This window comes from Natator depressus, chromosome 2 (assembly GCF_965152275.1).
Source record: "Natator depressus isolate rNatDep1 chromosome 2, rNatDep2.hap1, whole genome shotgun sequence".
Taxonomy (NCBI): Eukaryota; Metazoa; Chordata; order Testudines; family Cheloniidae; genus Natator; species Natator depressus.
In genome coordinates, this window is record NC_134235.1 from 257,892,072 (window position 1) to 257,907,178 (window position 15,107).

At 45.8% G+C, this 15,107-nt stretch overlaps 1 protein-coding gene across 1 annotated transcript in view; it reads right to left on the bottom strand.

Moving 5' to 3' along the window:
* Positions 1-3,111: 3,111 nt before the first annotated feature.
* ALS2CL (ALS2 C-terminal like) overlaps positions 3,112-15,107 on the bottom strand; it is a 57,150-nt gene continuing 45,154 nt past the window's right edge. Inside the window, exons 18-26 of the mRNA XM_074946441.1 lie at positions 14,631-14,724; positions 13,179-13,336; positions 11,108-11,176; positions 10,332-10,505; positions 9,626-9,668; positions 8,493-8,554; positions 7,929-8,078; positions 5,195-5,291; positions 3,112-4,585 (exon numbers count right to left, since the gene is read on the bottom strand). Of these exons, the coding sequence (XP_074802542.1) occupies positions 4,511-4,585; positions 5,195-5,291; positions 7,929-8,078; positions 8,493-8,554; positions 9,626-9,668; positions 10,332-10,505; positions 11,108-11,176; positions 13,179-13,336; positions 14,631-14,724 (922 nt within the window). The 3' untranslated portion in view covers positions 3,112-4,510. The remainder of the gene's footprint in view (positions 4,586-5,194; positions 5,292-7,928; positions 8,079-8,492; positions 8,555-9,625; positions 9,669-10,331; positions 10,506-11,107; positions 11,177-13,178; positions 13,337-14,630; positions 14,725-15,107) is intronic.

The window sequence follows — 15,107 nt, forward strand, 5'->3', positions numbered from 1 at the left end:
CCTTATGTTCCCCAACGTCAGTTTGTTCCCATAGTCAAGATGGCACCCTATGGTTTATTTCCTGATGTGCTGACTTCACAGCTTCCTGTTGACTTTTATATGCAAACAGGGCTTCCATTGTTTGGGCTCATAATGCTTAGTTCACCTGTTTGCCACGGTTCACATGGCGATATATGTCCTTTGCTGCCAGAAACCTGTCAATCCTGCCTTGATTCAAACTTTTAGGAACATAGTTGCAGTATCTCATGCATGGTATTTGTACATATATTTCACAACCGTATTAATGATAAGTGTGATGCTGGCTTTTATTGGAAACTTCTCATGACATTCTTTATGGCTAACTACCATGAAAGCAGTGTCTAGGTGTGGTGAGTTTGTCAGGCCTGTTAGGGAGTTGCTATTACAGCATAGCCAACCTGGTGGTATTGAGGTGTTCTTAGGATCAGTCTCCCATCCAGCAGAGAGATTCTGCAATTGACAGCATGATGGGTGAAACACAGCTGAAGCAACTCCATGTCTGAAGTCACGGTAGCTTTGCAGGAGTAAGATTTGTTAAACCAGTAGCTACGGGTTGATAACTTTAGCTTGACAGTGTCAGTTACACACCAACCACCAGGTTTTTAAGTTGATGCATGCTGGAGCACTTAAGATGCAAGCTCATCTTTTGTGAGAATTCTATGCGCACAATGGCCAACGTACATATACCTCAAGAAGCTTCCTTAAAGCATGAAGGGCTGATCCTGAAAGGTGCCAAGACTTCATTTCCAGTTGAAGGCACCTTGAATAACTGAGCCTGACTCATGTTTGCAGTGTGTAAGCACGTGGTATGAAGTGCAACCACAGCCAAAGCTTGGTGTTGCCAATACCAAGTATCTAACCAGTCAAAGGGGCACATTTTATCACGCAGTTTGAATGACAACTGACATATAAGAACACAATGTCCACTGCAGTTGGTTTAAGGGCACCCAGTTTATCCCCATGCAGTTCAGGTGCCATAGACATTGTCAGAGTATTCTAAATTATGAAGTGTTTTGATTATACAATCAGACACTATGGCAAGTCCAGATGAAAGTGGTTAGGGGTGAGAGAGTGGGACTCAGAAGTAGGGGTCTGGGGGCTTGTTGGGGTGGTCCAGTTGCATAGGGGGTAGGGCTTTTAAGGGTAAGGGATTCAGGGGGAAGGGCTCAGCAGGAGGCATCCAATGCAGGGGGGAGTAGCTCCCCATATTGACCCCTCCCCCTGAAGCTGAGGAGCGATGGGGACAGGAAGGGGGGTGGGGGGTAGAGCTCGGTGCGTGTGATCTAGCCCCAGCTGCTCCATGCAGGGGAAGTGTACTCCTCCCCCACCTCCTAAGAGTCAGCAGCTGAGCCTGGCACAAAGTAGAGCTACTGGCCAGGGCCTGCCAAGCCCCAAGCTGAGTGTGGGGTGGTAAGGCTTACGGGGGGCAAGTCTGGGTATGGGCGGGGAAATGTGGATGCAGATGCATGGGGGTTGAGTGGACAGCAGGTAGATCTGACCTGGCCTGACCATCCCCAGCCTCCCTGTAGTGATTTTACCTCTCTGCCGGCTGATCCAGGCACCCGAAATGGCATGCCTGCACTGCTGGGGAGGGGTATGTGACCACTCTTGTGGCTTCCCTGTCAGAAAGGAATTTTTCTGCAGGGAAGCAAAGGAATCTGCAAAGTCTGCATGTGTGCAGAGGCGCAGAATTCGACTCAGAGTAATCTTTCCTCAGGCACTGGAGGTAGATACCTTTAGATCCAAAGGCCCCAAGTTTGATGTCCATTGGCGCTGATTGCACCCGATACTCTTGATGCGGAGTGTAAATACCTCCTCTACAATATTTACAAAGTCAATCTGAAGTGCACTTATGTTATTTATTAGAGTTATTAAACACTACACTGTTTCCTCCCATGTCGTCAGCGGTACCTCATCTTTAGGGTAGAGATGCACAGCGTTGCTGTTCACACTCCCTGCAAACTTGTGCATTCCTTCTAGCATGTAAAAGGAGAACCCAGTACTTCAAATGGTCAGTTAGAGAGGGCTGAAAATCTCAACTGAACCCTTCATCAGAAAATCCAATTTCATTCAAATGGCTACTGGAACATGTCACTTTCAACAAAATTTGATGTGAAAGAATCAAAGTGAATCATTTCGGTAAGGTCAGAATGTTTTGACAGCCAATGTGTGATATATTTCAGCATTGTCAATGATTTAATGGTCCCCCATCTAAATATTTCAGCATTTTTCTTCTGCTGGAACCTGACCTTGTTCCAATTCAGAGTGAAGATTTTAAATGTCAGAATTTCCTGCAGGTTGGAAGTTGTGGTTTCCAACCCGCGCTGGTCCTGCTCACAGCAGACTGACATAGCCAGCGGCGCTCAGGGTCTATTATTAGATGACAGGGAAACTCTTTCCCCATTTGTTGTGAATGTGGTGCCCACGCAATATAATGAGTGGGGGGATTTTTCTTACGAATATGCCCCATTTCTCTAGTGTGAGCTAAATGGCAACCACTCGAATTCACCTCTATTTGTATCTTCCTGGAGGGATACAGAGGAAAATGAAGGCAAGGCAGTCTGGTGGTTAGAGCACAGGATCCAGGGGAACTGGCTCCAATTGGCACTGGCTCACTGTGACCAGCCACAACCTCTTTTGTACTCATGTTTCTCCAGCTTTAAACATGTGGCTAATACTTACCATGTTGCATAAAGTATTGACATCTTGGGCGGGGATCAAATTAGCCTTTCTACTGCCTTACATTGATTACACTGGTACTGAGTTGGATCAATTTTCTCCTTATTAATTATGGAGAGGTGGTGATGATGGCTGCAAGGAAGACTCTTTTAAAGTTGCTCTCTAGAAACCTTTAATCTGCAAACAGAGTCCCTCCATACTTTTGCTCCAACATGAGAATGAAGGCAGAGGATTGACTGGTTTTCCAAAATAGAAATTTGATTCTGATCAGAAAAACAAAACAAAACAAAACAGCAGCAGTATTGAAACAGAACACAGAAGGGCCGAGAAATCCTTTAAATAATTTTGGGAGGCTTTCCTTTCAAAAAGGTAACAGGTTTATTTAAATACAAAGTTACTGTAAAAAACACAGCCCCAAATCAATATATTAACAATTATATCCAGTGTACTCTTTAAAACATACTTGTGATAATTAGGTGCAGTCTATAGTTTTATGTAGTTACAATATCAGACCATCCCACATCTTAAAAAAAAAAAATCAAGTTAAAACCCACCGTTTAATTATTCTAAAATATATAGCTTTTGTTCTCCTATGCATCTTAAATTCATATTTAGTGTATTTCAATTTGAGTGCAACATTTAGATTCAGTTTGCCTTTTTAATAAAAAAATCACCACTGAAATAATGGGATCAGATTCTGTCCTATTTACACCCCATTGAGTCAATAGGGTAGCATATCAGCACCCAAAGACATCATTTTAAGTAGATCACGGCTTTTCTGCAGGACCACATTTGTTTTTTAAATTGCCTTGCAGCATTTCAGAGGTCTTTCACTGCAGGGCAGTTCTAGTTCCCCTTGTGCCATGTACGCCAGGTGAACTGAGTGGCCCCTATCTGCAACAAGGTATGGAAGCTTACAGAGTAACGTCCCTGAGATTAAAGGATTCAGCAGGGTATAAAAATATTGATATTTACAGTTGGACTATAAAAATCAAGTTAGACAATAGCAGCTTTAAAATGTGACAGTGATGGCGCAGAGGGGATTTGGCTCGTCTAGCAAGGACAATGGGGCAAGATCCTTCACTCCACTATACAACACGTATCTTCACTTCTCTGGGAAGAGGATACTGGGGGCCGGGGGGAAGAGAAAAGGATCGCCTATCTCTGTGCAGCTGATTCTATCAAACAGGACCACGCAGGCAAAGCAGATCAGTTACATTTTGGTTTTAAAGGTTTTGTTTGTTTGTTTGTTTTATAACCCTGGATATTTTGGCCTGGCAAAACAAATGCAAACCACAAAACAGGAGGAAGTAAAATGAGGTCATGGAGCAGAGGCAGATGTGTAAAATGCAGAAAAACAGGATTAATCTGTAGGGTGAGAAGTTTTTGGCAAAGGCCACAAAATGGTTTCTTCTGAAAAATGGAAGGCCAGGGGTTTGCACAGAACATTAGCTGAAACTGAAGATTTAAGGTCAATATCCAACGGTGTGGATTATAGTTGGACTGTAATTTTATGGATGGTATAATAAAAACCAGATTTTGTGTTATTCACGTCAGGCAGAGCAGTGCAGGGCCAAGTTTCATCAAGGGCAAAAGATGTTAGAGGTTGAAGGATCTTGCTCCTTGTAGATTGCAAGCATCACCGCAAGTCTAGACACTAGCAGGTTTGTACTTGAAAAGAGCCTGGGTCTAGAACAAACATTCATCCCATTGGAAAGTGAACTAGAACAGCAGTGACTCAATTCCCTTTTCACCTCCTAACAGTGTGCGGTCATCCGAGTGCATGAACAAGATGTCCTCTGGATTGTGAAGGTCAAGGATCACGAGACACATGCCAGTTCTCCCTTTGATGCAGCCTCATACCCTTTTGAATGTGCTCATAGCACGACTGGAGAAGAAAGAGCAGAATCAGTAAGGGGAAGTGTGTGTGTTCATTTGATAGAGATCTTTTGGACAAAATTATGGTCTCATGAGTGTACGTTGAGGCCAGAACATCTCCGTAAAGCAAACGGACTAGAACTGGAAGCTACAAAGAAGCCCATTAAACATGTTCACTCTGGAGCTGGTCAACAGGGCAAAGAGGGAAAATTGTTTAACTACCAACATCTACGTACCAAATTAACATACAGATCATGGTCCACCAACGCTCCTCCCACTGCAATAATAGCCAACTACTCCTATGATCTATCCAACGAACCCTGAAGGCTGATCAGTCAATGCTCCAGGAGCAGACCTCCCCCACAGGATTCCTGCCAGTGCATGAGAAAGTTCTTTCAGAGGGGGGGCCAGTTTTGAGGGGGGATGGGGACCCAATTAAGCCCCAGGCATGTGGGCAGGAACCACCTTAATCTGATAAGATAGCTGCCAGTCCGCTATCCACAGTAAAGCTACTCCCACAACTTTGGTCAACAGGGCCATTACTTTAAATAGTTTCTTACTATTTAAGCAAACCTTGCCTGCTGCAATCTAACTTCATTGTTACAAACCTCTTCCTTACCTCCAGTGCTGTTAACAGAAAGTCATACATCCCTCCTTCATTGGTAGGGTCCATCAAATCTCTGATCAGATGTATCTCAGCTCCTAGATGCTGTATTCTAGAGAACAAAAATAGTGGCCATTCTTCAAATGGATCCTCAGACACGAATACCTGGGATTTAGCATGCACCTTCCCTGCAGGGCGGTGATGATCCAATAACCAGGATCTGGTGCGAGAACTGGGATAAGAACCCAGTTCTAATTCACAGAACCAATTTCCTCTGACCTGGAGCTAGTGGAGTCTGATTTTTTGAGGCGCAAAGCACCTGATCTTTTGGATGTTCAGAACCTAGGAAAATTAAAGCCCTTAACTTCTGTGCCTAAGTTTCCCCATCTGCACTTGGGGGACAATGCTCATTGTATCCATTTCAGGTAGGGGCAGCCTTATAAAATGTATGATCCTGTTTATTCCATCTCTAGGTCTCAGGACCAGAATCTGAGATTCCCAAAGCTTCTTGCTTTTGCTTGTGTGATACACAGCAAAATAGGGACCTGGAGTGTAACCAGGAAGCACAGAGGTGTGCAAGGAGTGGAGAGAGAGTTCACTTGCAAACCTCACAGAAAAGTGCAGCTCCATTCTTACTGAATTGGAACTGGTTCATTCAGCGCGAATGAAGACAATGTAGGCAATAAGTGTCTCTTTACAGAAGACTAGTAATTTAAGACCTATTTCTATACCGGTAAAGCTTAAATTCTAGGCATTTCAGTGACACCTACCAGAGACTCAGAATCCCTCACAGCCATGAATTAAACCACAACACCCTAGTAAAGTGGGAAGTAGATCCATTTGACAGATTGGAACGGAGTCCCACAAAGAGTTGGACTGCCCGAAGTCACACAGGAACTCAACTCAGTTCTCATCCCTAGTCTGGTGCCGTAACTACAGCAGTCTTCTTTGGGCTCTTTCGTACCAGTGACTGCGGCTACTGAAGGCATAGGCCGTGAGGGTGAGCAGAGGCCTCTGTTTCCATCTCTGGTGCAGTACAGGTTTTCAGTGGCATATGTTAGGGGGCTTATTCCTTCACCTGCTTACTTCCCTGGTCCTTCTCGCATGAAGAAAGAGCAACAATAGCCGAAGTCCAAAGGTGCAAACAATTCGATGTTTATTGGGGTGAACTTCCAGCAAGCATGATTCCAGTTTCCTTCCTTAATGTGTCCCCCTTCCCAGCTCTGACGCCACAGAGCCTTACCTGTGTCCCTGTTCCCATTCCCCCCCTTAGCAAAACATGATTCCAATTCTCCACCCCCATTCCCTGTTCCCATCCCCCCCCCCACTTCCTGATTGACTGCAGACTGTATAGTAAAACTTGAGTTCTCCTTAGCTATACCTTAACCAATCATTTTATTGAAATTTAACTAACCAATCCTAACAGATTGTAACATGATTATTTAACCAATTATATCCCATCACCTTAATTAGTTTACACCCAGCAAAATTAATTATACAGCAGACAGAAAATGCCAGAACCAGACAGAGATTATACAGACAAACAATAGGGAAATGGGGACTACAACGATAGAACAACACAGAAATGAGGATTTCACATCCCAGCTATTGATAAGTGAGTTCTTGCCAGACAGGATGCCATCCAACTAAGTTTCCTTTTAATTTTCTAGGCACTTCCCTTTCTCTGGAGGCGATAGGCATTATCAGGACAGGATTGTATTCTTAACAGCCCAATAGCACCTTCTTTCAGTGTGACTAGTTTGGAATGTGAGGAGGTGACCAGTCGCTTCCCAGCTTATGGCTGCCTCTGCTGCTTAGCCAGAGGCCTTAGCCTAAGCACAGGGCCTCAGACTGTCACAGTGAGAAAAGGCCCTTACACCAGCAGTCAGTGATTTTGATTCTTTCTTTTATACCTCTAGAGCTAGCTAATTGATAAGAATACACCTAAATTCTTAGAGTATAGGCCTTTACAGACAGGCCTGAATATCTATATCCTAACAGCATACAGAGACACTTCATAATTACAGTTGGTCAAAGTCTTTCATTTGTCAATGTTTTCCACCCACAACTGAATTTTTCTGTTTGGAAATACTGCCAGTGCCTCATGGGAGTTGTAGTTCACGTGCTTCATGCTCCCATTCTCCTCTATAGGTCGGGCTCCTTGATCACACTACATCTGCCATGATGCACCATGGTGTTCCCTCTTGAAGAGGGAGGTTGTCCATCATGCAAAATGCAGTCCAGCCAGGAAGCCCAGCCCATAAAGAATAGGGACGTGAGGTAACTGAACTACAACTCCCATGAGGCACTGCATCTCCAAATCTAAGGTTCAAGGTTTTGGCCAAAATACTTCATTTTCCATGGGAAAATGTTGGGGTTTTTTCCAGTGTAAAAACAGACTTCACAATATACTCCATTTAATCAAAACCCCAAAATTTCCCATTAAAACAGTTTCAGCCAGCCCTAGTCCTCATGGAGCATATGTCACACCAACAGACCCTGGTCATCAGCAGGCGAGATCGAACCGTGACTTCTGTGGCTTAGTGCATGAGCCTCTACCGCCTGAGCTAAAAGCCAACTGGCTGTTAGCTAAGGCTGTAGAGCAGACTCATTTTATCTCTCTCTCTAAGTGGTCTCGGTGCTGCTACATGGGACAGAACACCACACCCAGAAGGTGTGTGGGTTACACATACGCAAGAGATACTCTGCTTTATATTAGCAGTGATAAACATGAAGCTCTCTCTCTTACCTGGCCCGTGATACAACATACATCAACAGAGGCAAGAGGTCATCCATTGGGAGTTTATAGTCCCTCTCCACTACTCGTGACACAGTGCTCTCTATCTCCTCATAGGTCTTCTGAAGGATCTCCAGCTTTTCCCGGGGGTCCACAGTAGTGCTGCCAAAAAACAGAGACACTGAGAAAGAAGCCCAGTGCTACCCAGCTAAGAGGCGAGAAGTAGCATTATTGAGACACCTCAGAGCAGCATAAGAGCATCTGAGTCTTTTGAATGGATAAGGCCAGTTGCCTTAACTAAGACATGACTTACAAGGGCTGTCAATCCTCAAGCTTCATGATATAAAGGGATCACCAGGATGAAGTCAGGAAGGTATCTCCCCACTGTGGCATTACACAAATAGAGCTTATGTCTTTTCAAGCTCTCAGCATTAGTCACTCGCCCCGAGTCTATGCTAATATTTTTCAGGCAGGCTCTCCCCTAGGGCTAGCATAGACTGAGAACTCAGGTATCTTAACCACCATGTCATCCAACCCTGCTTAGTCATGAGTAAGAAATCACAGAAGGCCACTTACATCAACTTTTGCAGACATTCCGTAGCAGAAAGGAAGCACTTGTCTTTGACAAGAGAACGTCTCTGAAAGGTAGAGAAGTGTTTGCATTAGTACGCATGTAGTTGTAGCCGTGTCAGTCCCAGGATACTAGCAACACAAGGTGGAGGGAGGTAATATTTTTTGTTGGACCAACGTCTGTTGGTGAGAGAGACAAGCTTTCGAGCCACACAGAGCTGTCTATGCATTTTGTCTGTGCTGGTACAGTCATTTGGGAAGCTTAGGAGGTCTTTGAAACCCCATGATTCAGCAAAGCACATATTATAGAATAATTTCTATAGATTGCCTTTCCTCCCAGAGGACTGCATCAGCAGCAATCTATTCACTAATGAAATGCAGCCACCCATGGAGCAGACATTGCAACATGACCTGAACCTAGCAGGACCCGACCCTGTGTGCGCTGACCAGGGTGCTGCGGGGTGAGAGGCACAGTGACTTGTCAGCATGCGCACAGGACCAGATGGCAACGAATGGCAGGAGTGGGTTAGGGTTAGGGCCACCAGCCTGACCCCACGGGCAGAAGGCAGCAGGAGAATGACTGTGGGCACAGGGAGCCCCCACCAGGCGAAGCCCCAAGGATGAAGCGGTCGCACTAACAGGTTTAGGTCACGTTGGTTCTGAAGACAACTCTCAGGTCAGCTGTGCTTGGCTCAGGTTTGGAGCCAGGCTGGATTTTAAAATTTGGACCGAGCAAACCTTTAGAGTGGAATGCAGATGTTTAGCATCTTGCAGCAACCCTGTGCAACCATTTAGGACAGGAAGGAAATTAGTACTTAGCACCGGGGTCTCTATGAACTGTCATAATACAGATAAACTCCTGCAAGTGTGGAAATGCCTTCTACTTATAAGATAGAAGTTTTATTGATAATACTGGAAGTCTATTGTCCATATCTTTTCTGTATCCTGCATCTATTGTGTCCAATGCTCTGGTGTCCATGATCTGCTACTGAGGTGTTATTTGAAGCATATCTAAATACAAAGGCCCAGGTCTTCACCTGGTATAATTCGGCATGGCCCCATTAGTTTAAGCACTTTCACCGTAGTTGCTGGAGCTACCCCAGTTTACTCTGAGGATCTATCCCAGCATTGCTATGTACCTGATTGGTTGTTAGGGTGAGATCTTTGAGGGGCCACAGGTGTCTGAAATGAGATGGGAGACAGAGCAGTTATGACGTGCAGATCTATTCTCTACCCCATCCCCATGTTAGAGTCTAAATTCTCACTCACCCATTTGCCCTGACCAAGAGCAAGGGTTTGTGGAATCACCACCATGGACAGAGACTTATGCATTCTGATTCTCCACTGTAGCACTGGCCTGGAACCAGTAATGGTTAGATTAACTGAACCGAAAGGAATGACCCCACTTTAAGAACCAGTCGTAACAGAGTGGAGAATCAGGCTTATGCCACAGCTGTTGCTCCTTTCAATTCTGAATCGCCATTCTCCATAATGCTGTGGGACCCTTCTAACTTGAAGTAAACCATTCATGTGGTAAAGCAACTGGAAAGACACTTACTCAAAAGAGACATCCAGAAAGGAAGGGAACAAGATGAGCATGGGAAATTAAAGCCCTGGCCCGTTAAGAGTACTCCTGACCTGTAGGAAAGCACTGTATATTACAGGAACCCCATCAAGGAACTGACATTGCTGCTCAGGAAGAGTTTAAGCACTAGGACTAATAATGGGTCCTGGAACCGTAGGGTCCATTGGCGAGTTCTTGCTTCCCATCCCCATCAGAACTCTTCCCTGCAGAGACTGTTCTCCCAGCTGTTTGGGGGATTCGTTCAGTGCGGTGTTACTCACTTCTGTACGTCCAGGAACTCTAGCAGCTTAATGTCAGGAAATAAACTCAGGTCCACAATCCCTTGGCAGTAGAGGTCGTCTTCCTTCTCGTGATAGAGCATGTACAGCATGAAGAGCTCCGGATAGAAACAGGGCAGGATCAGAGGCAGAATCACTCTGTATGCATTCAGGTCACTGAGTTAGAGAGGAAACCAAAGATGAGCCCTACTGATTGTTGGTATCAGTCTGTTAAAGGTTGCGTCCACACAAGGCACAAGGTTAAGGCTCAATATATAACACCTTAAAGATGTGTCCATCTTTCTCCCCGCTCCCATCTTCCTAGAGTCCAGTGCTGCGACTGGAGAATTTTGTGACCAACATAGGATAGAACATTTGTAGTCATTAAGATCAGAGTAATCAGATCTCAGACTGCAGGACACTGTCTACAGAGGTCAGGAAGGAATCATTCATCCCTTTTGCCCCACATAAAGCAATGCTCAACCAGCTGACTCATTTAGGTGAGGTTTTATTTCCTCTGACATTTCAGAGAGGCCTCTCCTTCAGTGGTTTCTGAGCTCACATCCAACATCAGAACCAACACTGTGTCCAGTCCCTAAGGTGGGAACGAGTGAAAATTTGTTAGAACAGTTTCCCACCGACGTGTGGTTGCCCCAGCTATTTGGAATTATTCCCACCACTAAAGGCTGGGAAATAGGATGGCCTCCGAGCCCGATGTTTCTTTGGACGAGGTAAAACGGACACGGATTTAAAACCAAGTGACCCTTAACCCCAGCCACCTTTTCCCTCTGTCTTCCATCTCTGCGAGCGCTTGGCCTTTCTGCTCCAGTGCCAGATGCAGTAAACCCCTGAAAGGCAAGAAGATGATTTAGCATCTCTGTTTCAAGGGCAACTCAGTCATTTACTAATTAGCGTTAGTCAGATCCTCTCCCCTGCCCCCACAAAGTTGGCAGCTGTAACAGTAACGATACAGGGGAGGCAAACAGCTTACTTAGTGCATTCAAAAGGAGTGGATACTTTGTTGAAGATGGAATGACTTGTTCTGCAGAATTATTTTAGCTCTCTGGACTGGGGGCAGCCATACTTCCCCTGCTGGGAAGGGGTTTAATATTTGAAGATACTCTGTAGGCTTAAGTGTCAGCTAACAGATGAATGTAATACATTGCTAGAATGAGTTTCCATATTACCAGCATCCAGAAGAAATCCAGCTGGGAAAGGATTAAATCTCTGGAAGAGACAACATAATGTAAGAACGGCCATACTGGGTCAGACCAAAGGTCCATCTAGCCCAGTATCCTGTCATCTGACGGTGGCCAGTGCCAGGTGCTTCCGAGGGAACAGACAGAACACAGCAACCATTGAGTGATCCATCCCCTGTCGTCCACTCCCAGCTTCTGGCAAACAGAAGCTAGGACACTCAGAGCACGGTGTATCCCTGCCCATCTTGACTAATAGCCAGTGATGGACCTATCCTCCCTGAACTTATCTAGTTTTTTGAGCCCACAATACTTTTGGCCTTCACGTCGTCTCCTGGCAAAGAGTTGCACAAGTTGACTGTGCCTTGTGTGAACTAGTGCCTTACATTTGTTTTCAGCCTGCTGCCTATTAATTTCATTGGGTGACCCCTACCTCTTGTTAGGAGAAGGAGTAAACAACAACATTTCCCTTATTCACTTTCTCCACACCCATCAAGATTTTATAGACCTCTGTCATAACCCCCTTAGTAGCCCATTTCCGAGCTGAAAAGTCCCAGTCTTATTAATCTCTCCTCGTATGGAAGCTGTTCCATACCCCCTAACCACGTTAGTTGCCCTTCCCCATACCTTTTCCAATTCCACTTTAACGTTTTTCCAAGGCACTTTAATGCTGTCCCTAGACAGCATATGGGCTCAAGGAATAAAATGCCCAAAAGCTTCTTGTTCTGGACAATTTCTCAGTTCACCTGTGAGCCTAATGGGTCAACTGCAAAATAGACAGATTTAAAGTGCAGCTCTACTCTGAAAGGCAACTAAAAATGGCATCATGGGACTCCTGTCAATAGTTTCTAAGCCAAATCTGTTCCATTTACAGTTGGAGGGTTTTTGAGTGGCCAGCCCTGGACACAGCCAGCCAAGCTGGGTTCTTCCTCCTCACCCATCACCAGTAAGAAAGGTTCTGAAGATGAAGTTAGGCCATGCAGCCATTTTCTGTTCAGTGGGTCCACACAGCCCTAACAGACTGGATGTTAGTAAGCCAGCCTGCTGATGCCCAAGGAGGGACAGAATCCAACCCATTCTGCAAGTTGGGTTGGCTCTGCCAATCGCAGAGGAGTAAAAGACAAAACCGCTTTTCTGAAGGCATTAGGGTGAAAAGATACACCCTTGAATATACAAAACAGATCAGTTGATTAAGACAGAGCTATTTTTTCCCCATAGCCATTTTTCACAATAGTACTTCCTTCAACTATAGTTCATGAGACTTCGTGGGGGCAGATTACCTCACATCTGCCCATTATGGCATTTCTCACCCCTTCCTCTGAAGTATCTGTTGCTGGTCACTGCCAGAGATAAGAAATTATCTAGAAGGACCATGCATCTGATCCAGGCTGGCAAGTCCTATGTTGCTAAGACTCTACATGGAGTAAAAGGGAGTAAGTTTACCTAGGTACTACAGTGATGAGGGTCATATGCATGAACACTTAAAGAGATACACATGTGAAGGAAGTTTTCTGATGGAAAGCGGATTGCACAGAAGTACTAGATGCACTAATCCAGGGCCTAGCCCCCCCAAGGAATGAATTAGATTGCCTACCTAACAAGTGTTCCTCACTAGCTTACGATTGCATGGAAGCCAATTACACACTGGACTTACCGGTAAAACTCCCATATTTTCTTTGCATAGTACTTGACCTCCTCTTGGGCCATGTTCAGTAGGTGCTTGTTTGCCCCGATCCCAGAGTATGTAGCCTGAAAAGCGAACGTCAGGGCCTTCAGCAGTTTTCCTAGTGGGTGCAGGGAAGACTTAAAAGCCTGCAAGACAGTGGAGGAAAGTTCTGCATTTGTTAAGGGATGGATTGCAAGGGTGAGTCCTCCCTTCAGACTGGCAGGAGAGGGCCATCAAAACCAAGGCGTTGATTAGCCAGTGAGACAGTTCAGTCTAGGGAAGATGAGCTGGTGGCCTTGGTCCATATCCGGGCAAATCCCAAAGGGATGTAGCCTCCTTACGGATGGAGAGCCACCCAGCTCGATCTCTAGCTAGGGCCTTAAGGTGGCCTGGCAGCACTGTTCCCTTTAAGCTGTGCGCATGCACACAGATCCTAAACCTCGCGCACACAGCGAAACACCGCACACACAAAAATTTGCACAGAAGCACAAAGATTTGCACAGAAGAAATTTTTTGCACACACGGCCTGTCAAAAATTAGAGGGAATATTGCCTGGCAGGATACTGTTTAGGTCCATATCCTATTGGAAAACGCTGCTATTCTCTTGACCCAATCCTGCTCGCACTGAAGGGCAGCAATAGGTGCCTCTAGGCACCATGGCGCTACAAATAGCATTTTGCCATTGACCTTCCGTGGGAAGCAAGGTCAGGCTCTCTCAGCAGAGGTCAAGGGATGGCGGAGACTGAACTGCCCATTGGGGCTGGTCCTTCCAACACAACAGTAGACTTGTACTGCCAGAACCTGTGCTGAGAGACTAGACATGAAGCTTCCATCTCCAAGGCAGTCCAGCTAACCCTTTTCTTCACCAGCACTAAAGCTTGCATAGCGGTCAGAAGAGAAAACTCCGGGTGTTACTGGCTGTGGATTGGTTAGAGTTCCTGGTTCTCCCCAGTCACCGGAGAAAAAGAGTGGCTGTTTCAGAGGGAGCTACATAAGATGGGGACTTCCCTGTCAGGGCGTCTCTAGTTACTATGTAAGGCATGGCTGTGTTTACGTCCTCACACTCGGCTCTCAGATTGCAGGGACTCGGCAGCCAGCAAGCTGAATTTCACTTGAAGGGGAGGAAAAGCAACCAAGTGACCACAAGCCTCTGGAATGTGTCTGCACCTGACCGAGCAGCCACAGGATGGAATTGTCCCCTCGTCCTTCATGTCCCATCCCCACCCCACTTTTCCTGTTGAGGGCCCTCGCTTATGTTACGCTAGCTCAGGCCCAGCTCAGTGTCGATCCAGTGGTGCTCCGCCTGCACGGACAGTTTGCAGGACTGGAGCCCTAATTCAGGTGTTCTACAGGACAGGGACCATGTTCCTTTTTTGTGGTGGGCTCCTCACATTTCTGGGTGCTCCAGAGCCTCGGCGCACAGTGCATTTTGAGTGGTACCTTTTGTAAATAACACTGGAGCGACTCCAGCTCTTGATGCTGAACTAGGTCTTCAAGGACATCTTCTATCTTCCCAGAGACATCCTCGGGCCCCCTGCGAGGGAGGAAAACAAGTACAACGGTGATGGAGGCGTTGTGGTTCACCCCTTGGGCCTAACTGCTGCCTACCTTTCACTCTGTGTAATCATGTGTTACCCTTCTGAGTTGGTAGCCCTTGGCACAGTATGAACAGATTCGCAAGGCAGAGGAGAGTCAGCTCCCCACCCCTTATGTTCATGGTCTAACTCAATGACTCTCTCCCCAGATTACTTCATTTATATGGAGTTATTTTTCCACCTTTCCCACTCCCTCTGAAGCATAGTTTAATGGCTAAGCCATTCTTAGGGGGCTTAAACCAGCCAATGAGGCACCGGGATCCCTCCCAGTTGCATATCAAGCAGGGTATAAGACAAGCTTGAGCAGCTGAATCTCCCTAAT